The sequence below is a fragment of the Labrus mixtus genome, chromosome 14 (assembly GCF_963584025.1).
Source record: "Labrus mixtus chromosome 14, fLabMix1.1, whole genome shotgun sequence".
NCBI classification, from domain to species: Eukaryota; Metazoa; Chordata; class Actinopteri; order Labriformes; family Labridae; genus Labrus; species Labrus mixtus.
This window is the reverse complement of record NC_083625.1, coordinates 2702199-2713833: the sequence shown is the minus strand read 5'-3', so window position 1 is coordinate 2713833 and position 11635 is coordinate 2702199. Positions and strand designations below refer to the sequence as shown.

At 45.2% G+C, this 11635-nt stretch overlaps 1 protein-coding gene across 2 annotated transcripts in view; it reads right to left on the bottom strand.

Moving 5' to 3' along the window:
* Positions 1-814: 814 nt before the first annotated feature.
* The window catches only part of tmem132e (transmembrane protein 132E), a 476115-nt gene continuing 465294 nt past the window's right edge, over positions 815-11635 (bottom strand). For both annotated transcript variants that reach the window (XM_061056116.1, XM_061056115.1), the window contains exon 9: positions 815-6177. In XM_061056116.1, coding sequence (XP_060912099.1) covers positions 5107-6177 — 1071 coding nt within the window. In that variant the 3' untranslated portion in view covers positions 815-5106. The remainder of the gene's footprint in view (positions 6178-11635) is intronic.

Genomic DNA, 11635 nt, shown 5'->3' with positions numbered 1-11635 from the left:
GTTACTGTACCTTTAAGTACAGCTTCAAGTATTTATTTAAGGGAACTTCTTTTTTGCTTTTACCTCCTTCATATTAGGCATAAGTCAGGGTTGGTCATTTCCTCCAGATCCACTTTTTAAGATTCTGGTGTAAATTGTCTTTAGGTCCTGACAGACATTAATAACTCAGGTTCTCTGAAAAAGGAACAAAGAAAATCCATCATCTGTATCAGTTTGTAAGTCTGTAAAAACTTCAACCAATGTCTGCCACGAGGTACCAATCTGATGAACCAATCACACGCCTCCCTGTCTCCCTGCTCGCTCTCTACCTCTTGCGTGCTCTAGCTCACACTCAGAGCGTGAGCTGAAGTCCGGTTCTGGAGCAACCGCACTCGTGCATGTAAGTGAGGGGGCTTTAGAGGGAGCACCGAGTCTGTGCCCGGACATCGGAGAACAACACAGAGAACATGACAGCTACTTTGTGTCTTATATTGAGTCATGTTAGTCAGATACAGACATGAAACTCTGGATTTCTCCAGAATGAAGGCTGTCAGCGTTGTGTACCCGCGTGCTTGTGCTCGTGCATGAAGTGTACCGTACTGAAGCACACCTCTCCGAAGTGTGCCAAAGCCAAGGAAGTGTACCGTGCCTGAGCACTGGACTGTACTGGACAGTACTGGACTTTGAAGCGTGCTTGGGCGCGGTACGGATGGCCAGTGTAACCGCGCCCTAAGGACTGTTGACGGTATACTTGAAAATTCACAAAACATTCATACTCTTCTGTCTTCGTCTTCTCGAATCAGGTAAAGTAAGAAAAATGACACTTTGACGTTAGTGTATTGCATTTTCTTTAGTACTTTACATATAACAGGAAAATACAAGGGTTTGTTTCCGAGAGAATACAGGAAATTTAACAGTGCTCTGTACAATAACATATTATTGTGAGGGTGGCGTTTGTTTGGCACAGCTGACAGAGCCGTGCACAGTTTCCCATCGGGTGCAGGGGGGGGGGGGGGGGGGGGCATAAAGGTACAATTCAAGATGTTCAATAACACGTAAGAAGTTTCTATTAGCAGCTTGAAGAAATACAAAATGAGCAACATGTGCACCTTCACCAAAGAAGCACTACAAAAAAATAAAAATGACAAAATGTTAAAATGTAAAAATGATGAACTGGGCGACTTATTTACATACAGTGTGATTTAAATCAAGAGATCAAACGTAGAAAAAAAAGAAACACATGAATCAGTGTGTGAAGCTGCTATTAGATACTTGATCTTTTATAGATTCATATTGGGCAGACTGACATTAACACCAAACAGCCAGGTTCAGTAAAGACTTCCTACATTCATCCTGAGAAACGTTTCAACTGAAGCACTTTCCAGCTCGCTGACGTTTCTCTAAATATCATGAGGGGGGGAAAAAATCATGTTGGATGCCGTGGCTTAAGGACGGGACGGGGGGGGGGGGACGGGGGGGGGGGCTTGGTGTGTGTCAGGAAAAAAGAACGTCTCGTCTTCTCTTTGGATGTTAACACAGATTGAAATTCCATGAAATACCAAGAATCAGGTCGTTGTTCATTTCGACCACATGGAACAAAGAGAGGGCATGCAGTAAATCAGATCCTTAAAGATCCCAATCCAGGATTAACGGACAGCTCAAATGTAGATATTTACAGGTCGGACATTTGGAAAGTATGGTTCACTGATGGAAAAATATGTCAACAGATGTCTGTTTCTGCTCCCATATTTACAATGTCACTGTTCTTGAATCGTTTCCTTGGTCAGATCTGATTGGATTAGCTCTGCGTTAATGAATAAGGAGCTCGTTTTCAAAGTAAATATAGAATATGCCTTTGAGTTCTGCACTTTGTACAAACAATGCTGGATTGGGTCTTTAATGGAGCTGTACAGGAGTACATTTTCAGTGACAAATAGAGCATATATATACGCTCATTATCACAACATAGGAACAAAAGCAACATTAGATTTCTAAGATTAAAAACATCAGTTAACATAAAAGAAGATCCAAGCCCTTAAGATTCGGTTTCAGAATTAAAGGAATGTGACACGGAAAAAACTATTTTTTTGATCTTGTGGTTGCTTCAAAAGATCTTGTTTAACACGAGACATCAGACGCCAGAATAACAACCTTCAAAGAAGTCACCCCCTCCATACGCTGCACTTAACGGGGCGACTGTGATTAAAAAACGCACTACTAGCTTTGCTGTCGTCATTCTCTCCTTTACTACCACATGTCTGGCTGCCTCGCAAGCGATGTCTAATGATCTTTCCAAAACCTGCTTGATATTTCATTTTCCTGCTTTAGGAAAATTCACCTCCAAACCTTGAAATAACATCTAATGGCGGTGCTGATTTTACCCTATTGGTCCCAATAGAAGACTTTTTCCCCCCTTTGAAATTCACCAGAAAAAAAAGTTGGATTGTCTTATATTCAGGGTCTAGACTTTTAAAATGCCAATATGAGTTGAACAATAATGGATATCTGTACAGCGAGTGTGCTCATGACTGAGACGAGCCGTCACAGCTGCAGTACCATGGGGAGACACCAGGGGGACACGGTGACTCAAAAGTTGTTCAGGGTTAACCAACAACTGAGGCAAAGGTATGATGTCAATTTTGGTTATCAGTGCAACATTTTATCAGTGTAAAACCGCCGTCTAAGATCGATTAATCTAGAGCAGTGGTTCCCAACTGGTGGGTCGGGACCCATCAGTGGGTCGCGGAGCTGTTTTCAGTGGGTCTTGAAAGGTGTGCCAGGAAGAAAAATGGTGGCACAAAGTCTATGAAGAGGTTTTCTTTTCACGCTTTTTTACCATCGTTTTTCATTAAAAATAATATGATTGTTTAAAAAATAACAGAAATTTGGGTCTCAATTCTTCATGAAGGAGTTGGCGGTGGGTCCTGAGGCCCGACCAGTTGAGAACCACTGAACTAAAGGACATTCTGGGCCCGCTTCCCACCATGCGGACTCCCCCTCTGCAAGTGAAGCTATCAGAGGGAAAGATGGCCGCTGTCACGTCTCTCCTGCAACTGAATTGTGAGTGAAATTTTTCAAAATGGGTGTTGTGTTTTTTGGGCACCTTTATGAAAACACACTGCTGATGAACATTGTCAAAGGAGCTGGCAGGGGGCGCTGGTGGCCTAGAGGTTAGTTTCTGCGCCCCATGCACAGAGGCTGTAGTCTTTGAGTAAATGCAGGGTGGGGCACGTTGCTGAAATGAGTCTTGTAAAGGATTGGGGGTTGGGTCGTCTTACAATCAGGGTCATCTTATACTCGGACCAATAGGGTAGTCACTTTGATTTGTTGGTAAAGCCGTTCAGCGACCTGAGATACACACTCAGTGCATCCACATCCACAGCTCATCTGCCAATAGAAACACTGATCTTCTTCACCAATAAGCTTCTGTCGTCGTCGTGTTCAGTACATTGTTCATTCATGACTTCCAGGTGTGAGATCACTGGAGTAGATTTAAAAAAAAAAAAAGGACGCACACAGGTAGAAGGGGGACAAAATGAGGGGGGAAAGGGCGTACATTGGAGAGTGTGTCTTTCAACATGGGATGGCCATGATTTAAAAATGATGGAGCAAAACCAATCAATTATTTATCAATCCTGTTTCCTGGAGGAGGGGGTGGGGGGGGGGGGGGGGAGTTGGCATTTCCTGCAGAGTTTAGATGAGTTCCTGTGTTCAGTGAGAATGTTTCCAACTAGTACCTCATAAGTTAATTTTTTTCCCCCAAAGGCTGATGAGGACAGCTTAACTTCAGGATGGTAAATAAATCACCCAAAAGATCAGATCTCTTACAATTCTGATGCATAGCAAACCACCCAAATGTTCAACAGTCAGATGTGAGACCCATTTGTTTTTAAAAAGCTACAGTTCTGCTCGACATTACCAAAAGGGGGAACCCTTCTACTCGGCACAAGACTAAAAAAAAAAACTCCATCCCGGGCTGCCCACTCTTTTCTCGAGCTCGGGGCCAGGGAGTCGTCGAGCGTTGGTGCGGGGACGCGAGTCCTGTCTCGATATTCAGTATTTACAGATACTAGAGGAGGAATGTCTGCGTGTCAGTATGCCTGGCATGGCATGCGTGTAATGCATGATAACCTATTTTACTTTTACTATGTGTATGAATGGTTATATAATTACAATACAAACATCTACAAATTTGGGGAAAAAACAAAAAAAAAAAAAGGTTGCTGATTGTGCCTCGAGATCCGCGTCCATGCAAAGCTATTCGAGATCCTCCAAACACACATGTATACCTCATGCTCGAGTTCAGTGTTTTAACGTCTTACTTACACCGTCTCTAGCCGTGGTGAGAAAAAACAGGGTGTCTGCGCTGATATAAGAAGTGTTTTATAAGGCATTAGATTTTTATCCAGGACCAGGAAGGACTAGTTGTAGGGCACTGCTTTTTGCCTCGCTATGAAATGTAGAAAAATGCATGGAATGAACATGAGTACAAATCATGAGTGTGCTGCACCAAGAACAACAATGAAGAAAGTTTTTCGCCATTAAAAGAACACTTTTTTCTACTTTGGCAAAACAAAATGATTTTTTTTTTTTTTTTTTTTTTAAACATAGCTTCCATGAGAGTCTTTGACAGTTTTTTTTTCTTTTTTGTTCATCAAAGGCCTCTTTGTTTGAAGTAGGTACAGTACAGCAGAGTCCAACTGAGCCAGCAAAGAACACAGCCAACACCAAAAACCTCGACATTCCTGTCCCTATCAGGCTTTTCTCTCAAAAAGCAGATCCTAAAAAATAAGCCGGAGCAGCTCTCACTTTTTTGGCCATGGCTCACTCAACTTTTGCGGTGAAACATGTTTCATATAGCCAAGATTTTACAGATTCCTCCAGTGATATTGAGATCCTCTGGTCAAGTCTTTGGCTTGCTTCCCTTTGCATTCTCTCCTGTGTGAGCGTGTATGAGATTACAGCACTGTGCAAACTAAATGGAACACACTCTAACCGAAACAACAGTTGGCCTTTTAGTCTGTGAAAAAGTTATCTTTCACTTAGGTGAAAAAGAGAAAAATAGAAAGGAACATTTCTTTAGAAAGCTGAGAGCGTCGGTCCACGCTGCCCCCCCCCCCTCTTATCTCAGGCTATCTCTTTTATTCTGCGCATGTAATCGTGCAGTTCCTCTGGGTCTTGAAAGCCCATATCCTGGCAAACCCACTGAATGTCCTCTTCGTCCGCTATGGGGATGGAGTTATAGGGCAGCTCCTCCGTGGGGAGGGTGGTGAAGGTGGTGAACTTGACTCGTTTGCGCTTGGAAGTCGGGGAGCTGGCCTCCTCGCCGTTCTCCTTCGTCGAGCCCCCGGAGCTGCCGTCGCCCCGCCCGTGCACCTGGCTCTGCACGCTGGTCTGGGAGCTGCCGCTGCTGTGGTGGTCCCCGTGGCAACAAGTCTGCACGCCTTCCAAGGGGTTGCTGGGACTCTCCACCTGCTGCGGTGACAGCTCACACTGGGCCCTCAGCGGCTGGCCGTTTCCCAAGAACACCCAGTGGTGGGAGTGGTCCATGTTGGCCTGACCCTCGGGGGGGATTCTCTTGTGGCGGTATTTCAGCACAAACACGATGCAGTTGATGAGAAAAACTAAAATGGCCAAACAGAAAACTCCCAGAAGGGCGTACATGCCGATCTCGAGGTCGGTCATGTTCCGAGGCGAGTGCACAAAGTCGTCCTCCTCTTCCTCGTCGCTCTCCGTCGGCCTCTCTTGGTTGCTAATGGTGGGGAAATTGGTGTAATCAATGGGAACGCTGGCGGGTTGCTCGTTGGACGTCTCGTAAATTCTTCCGCTGACGTTCGGATCAATGATCGGACGCCGGGTGAAAGGAGTCAGCTCGATCTCGCCCTCCGTGGTCGCCTCCTCTTCCGAGTCCTCTTCGGGGCCGAAGCGGACCTTGACGTGGACCGCGGCGGACGCGATGACGCTTTTCCGTTTGGTCTTCTGGCAGGCCTCGCAGATGGTCATCTCCAAACGCACCGTCTCGCCGGATCCCTCGCCTTCTGCCACCACCACGGGCCACCGTTGCTGAGGCTCCTGGGATATCGACACCACTTTGTCATCCAGCGTGGAGGCGTTGAGGTTGTAGTCTTTGGGATCAAAGTAAGACAGAGTGGCGGCTGTGTTGTCACTGAAGAGCATCCAGATGGACAAACTGGCCTCCTGTTAAGAGATAGAGAGAGAGATTCAGATTGGTTATTCTATTTACACTGCAAAGGAACTTCAGTCAAATTTGTTTTCAGTTTGGTTCAGCTCATAGTGAGTATTTTAACATTTGCTGGCAACACTCAGTAACCGAGGTTCACACTTGTTTGTCCTTGGACAGTTAGTAAAATAATATCTGAAGGGTGACAGCATTTCTTTGATGAACTAAAAGATTAAATACTGTAGACTCTGCTGAAACTTTAAAACATGAAAAATAAGCTCCTCTTAGAGAATTCTCCTGCCAAAATTTGTGTTTTCTAACCACTGGATCATAAAAAGAAAGATTTGCAGTGATTAACAAAAATGTCCAAAAATCTTTGCCAAAACCTGCCAGCAGAAGAAAATCACTGCAACAGTTTGTGTATGGGTTCAAACTTCACAAAGACTTTCTGCACAATTGAAAAGAGGAGTTAAAGTCTGTGATAGACAGGTAGGTAGGTAGGTAGGTAGGTAGGTAGGGAAGTAGGTAGGTAGGTAGGTAGGGAGGTAGGGAAGTAGGTAGGTAGGTAGGTAGGTAGGTAGGGAGGTAGGTAGGTAGGGAGGTAGGTAGGTAGAGAGGTAGGTAGGTAGGTAGGGAGGTAGGTAGGTAGGTAGGTAGGTAGGTAGGTAGGGAAGTAGGTAGGTAGGTAGGTAGGGAGGTAGGTAGGTAGGGAGGTAGGTAGGTAGAGAGGTAGGTAGGTAGGTAGGGAGGTAGGTAGGTAGAGAGGTAGGTAGGTAGGTAGGTAGGTAGGGAGGTAGGTAGGTAGAGAGGTAGGTAGGTAGGTAGGGAGGTAGGTAGGTAGGTAGAGAGGTAGGTAGGTAGGTAGGTAGGTAGGGAGGTAGGTAGGTAGAGAGGTAGGTAGGGAGGTAGGTAGGTAGGGAGGTAGGTAGGGAGGTAGGTAGGGAGGTAGGGAGGTAGGTAGGGAGGTAGGGAGGTAGGTAGGGAAGTAGGTAGGTAGGGAGGTAGGTAGGGAGGTAGGTAGGTAGGTAGAGAGGTAGGTAGGTAGGTAGGGAGGTAGGTAGGTAGAGAGGTAGGTAGGTAGGTAGGTAGGGAGGTAGGGAGGTAGGTAGGTAGAGAGGTAGGTAGGGAGGTAGGTAGGTAGGGAGGTAGGTAGGGAGGTAGGTAGGGAGGTAGGTAGGTAGGGAGGTAGGTAGGTAGGGAGGTAGGTAGGTAGAGAGGTAGGTAGGGAGGTAGGGAGGTAGGTAGGTAGAGAGGTAGGTAGGGAGGTAGGTAGGGAGGTAGGGAGGTAGGTAGGGAGGTAGGGAGGTAGGTAGGGAGGTAGGGAGGTAGGTAGGGAGGTAGGTAGGGAGGTAGGTAGGTAGGGAGGTAGGTAGGTAGGGAGGTAGGTAGGGAGGTAGGTAGGTAGGGAGGTAGGTAGGGAGGGAGGTAGGTAGGGAGGTAGGTAGGTAGGGAGGTAGGTAGGTAGGGAAGTAGGTAGGGAGGTAGGTAGGGAGGTAGGTAGGGAGGTAGGGAGGTAGGTAGGGAAGTAGGTAGATAGATAGATAGGTACTTTATTGATCCTGGGGAGATTTCATAGAACTAATGATGCTGGTCGATGTTGGTGAGTTAGTCAAAACAGGCAAGGACCATATGTGCTTCTAAATAAATGAAAAGTCCAAACAATGTTGTTCCCCTGAATTGAGTCATGGAATGACTCTTGTCCAATCAGATGGCTTGGTTGCAACAGTTCCTTAGATTGCAGTTTGGCCAATACATCTTTATGTAGAGGCATACATGTAAAGAGGAGACAGAATAAAGAAGGACGTGCCTCCTGCAGATATCTTTTTCTGAAGATCCACGATGCACAGTTTCCCTTTTAGACTTCAAGAGCGTATGATGGTGTCTACTTCACTCCATCACCAAGCTACAGTTAGTAAGTTTGATCATTTCTCCAAGGAAACAACATGCCTCGTGAATATCAAAGCGCCGTGCGACTAGGCATTGTTTGTGTCTCTCAAAAGAACATCTCAACGGGTCAGATCCCCATTCTTTCATGGCACTGACCGTCATTTGAAAGTCTGTTCCCAACTGAGCCTTTTTGAAGTTCTGGACTTTTCTCCAAACCCCCCCCCCAAATCTCCAGAGCTTTTTGTGTGAACATGTGCAGTACCCAGTGCCTCTGATGTGCTCACACATCATCTGACCACTTTCAAGTGCGGTGAAGGAGGACGGGGTGGAGGGAATGACTGCTTTGTCCTGAAGGCTACAACACAGCTCAGACGGACAAGGTGCCTACAGCAGCTGCTTGTGCTTTGAATGACGAGCTCCAGTCTCTGTGATTGTTTGTGTGTGATTTTCACATTTTGTATGTTTTAGCACTCTCTGTGCTTCCTGATGGAGGAAAAAGCCGACATGCTGGTTTACCTGTCGACATTCATCTGCTGGAGAATAAACTGCAACACTGGTGTCCATGTAATCAAGGCCGTTTGCCACTGTCCCCTTTGTTCACTGCATGCTTCAACATCAGCAACCAACCATGCAAAAGCTGACGGGGTAGGAAAATATTTTCTCCAACACAGAGTCCAACAGTTTTAGGCTTCTTCTTCTTCTTCTTTTCTTTTTATATTCTTGCAAAGGGCAAAATGCACAGCGAGCCTTTTCAGGACATAAAATCCCTTCGGTGCATTTCGGGGGGGAAAGAGTGCTATGTTGTGATGATATTCCCTCCATGAGCCAAACTTCTATCATCGCAGCATGACAGAGAGAAGACAGCCTTTGATATGGATGATTTAAATAATACATCGACTATGGCATTTCTGTTTTTCATGAGCTGACGCTGGGAAAAAGGAAAAAAAAAGACTGATATAGGGGGAAAACAGGAAATAAGTGGGTGTTTTTAACATTTGGCACATGCCTGTCTATGCCAATCAAAGATTTGAAAGTTATGCATATAGAGGGGGGTTTTGATAAGTCTGGTTATAAATTATGTTTTTTTGATTGATGGAACCCAGAGGGAATTCTGCACTCTGTTGATATTTTTCCATACATCGAGCTAACCGCACAATCAGCGCTCAATTTGGATTATTATTGTAATCTCTGCACTTTATTAGGATTATGTTTTTCATCTCTGATACACCCACATTCTCTGATTTGTGCAACATGGCATCAGGGAGTATATGTGGATGTGAACTGATATATAATATACAAATAAGGGCAGTCATGTGATTAAACCAGAGACCCTAAAGGCCCTGACACACCAAGCAGACGGCAAAGAACTAGTGGAGACGAAGGCCGACTGTGGCGTCGCCTCACATCTTGGCCAAAGAGTTGCACTTGAACACACCGCAAAGACTACAGCCGACGGCCAACCACCACGTACGTTCTGCTCATGGATCAGAGGAAATACCTCTCCATGCCAGCAGGGGGCGGTAGTCCGTTGTTGTGATACGAGAAGACCATTTTCACACCGCTGTCGCTCACCACTCGTATTATAGGTCGTCTACTAATGGAGAATAATGTCTGATAAAAAGTAGAAAATGGCGCTGGCGTTGTCAGTTCTTGGTCTTTTAGTGGAAAAAAGAAAAGAAGAGGCGGAGGAGACAAATAAGGAGAAACCGCACTAATGGGTGAAAGCATGGATACTACAGAGACATGCTCAAGGGGAGAACCTGAACCTGAGAGGAGAGCTGGAGAGAAAAGAAACCTCCCAACAGCCAATCAGAGAGATCCCTCTCACCGTCCGCCGACGCTGATTCAAGGTGATCACACCGCAAAAACTAGGGAGACAAACGCTCACAATCTCCAGAGCCTCATCCACCTTAATCATCTACAGCGTGCAGCATAAGAACCGAGCAGGTCATTAGGGAACAAAGTCATCATGTCACATGAAACTTTGTTTGATCATGAAGCGGCTACAGTCATGTTACTCTACAGTTCTTTGATTACTGGTAGAATACAGTATGAGAACTGCACTGCAGACTTGAGACTCTTATTACGGTTCTAAAAAAATCAGCGTCGTTAACACACAGATCCCCGTTATGAAATGTCTCATTAGTGCACGCTGCATTATCATAAACTCAGGGGTCACACCTCCACATCGAGTCATTCACAGCATGTGCAGACGTAGTTTATACGTAATAATAAAAAAGGAAAGCCATTCTTTGTCTGAAATATTCGGTCAGTAATGGATGGATACACAAATGCTAAAGTACTCAAGTCTTTGGAAACAAGTGCAAACACAGTTTTCCGAGCGGTCCTGTGTTCACATCCATGACTTTGCATGAAAGGCGTCTCTGTATGTGTAGTGAGTGCGAATGACCTGTTGGCCTCAGGTAGTTTTAGCTGGGTCAGGTGGCGGGGGCGGATCCAGAAGGTGGCCTAGGCCCGACTTGAAATCTGATTTGCCCCCCCGAAAAACTTTCTGGGTTTTTTGTTGCAGCAGAATGTTTGTAGCTTTCTTTGAATATCAATATGGCACATTTAGATTGTTTTCAAGTTTAAAAAAAAAGTCAATTCAAGTGTTTGAAATGTTTTGATTAGGCATGATTAATCACAGCCTCTACTGCGATTTTCTCACGATTCATTTCAATCCACATCACCAATGCATCTGGAAGAAAAACTCTCCTGCAGACATTTTATTCTGAGGCATCAACTTGAGACGTAATGACACCCTTCAGGTTCATACCGAGCTGCTCATTGAAGCACAAAGCCAGGGCTGAATCACAGCAACAGAACACGGTTTATGATGAACCTTCAAGCGCTGAAGCCCTCTCTGTAGCAGAACTCTGTCAAGTGGAAGAAGAGAGAGAACCAAGCAAAGAGTCCTCGATTGTCCGACTCCCTCCATCCATAGTTTATGTGTTTCATTCATTTCCAGACTAATAGAGGACATTTAGAAAAGTTTTCCTGTGAAACAGAATCAAATGGCTTGAAATAGCTGCAGCGCTCCTCTGAGAGCTTTGCCGGCGGAGGAATTGGCTGCCTTTTATGGCCCCGGCCTTGGAGAGCACTTAGGACAATACATTACAATAATTAAATTTCAAGGTGGCCAAGAAGCGGAAAGCAAGAAAAATTGGAATTTAACGCTCGCTTCTCGTTCGCTGATGCCTGATGGGGTTGTCGTTGCGTTTTTTTTTAGCTACTTGCAGGCCAATGAGAGGGCAAGACGGGAAAAGAACACACACACACACACACACACACACACACATGCTCGCCTCCTCAGGTAGAGCGCCGCTGCCAATTAATTCCTCACAAAGACTTGTAGATACCATTACTTCTACGCGAAGACACAGCAAAGAAAAATCATTTCTTTTCACTGTTTTTTTTACCTCCATGCGTCTCATTTCTTTCTTTCTTTTTCATTTCAAGCAATAAAAACATTTGGGGAGATATACAGTCTATGTGGGTTTTTTGGCAGCCTCGGTTAATATGGAGGTTGTGATAAAACGCAGCATCAAGGATACTTTTTAGTTTGGCTGCAGCTGCCGTTTATCTGCT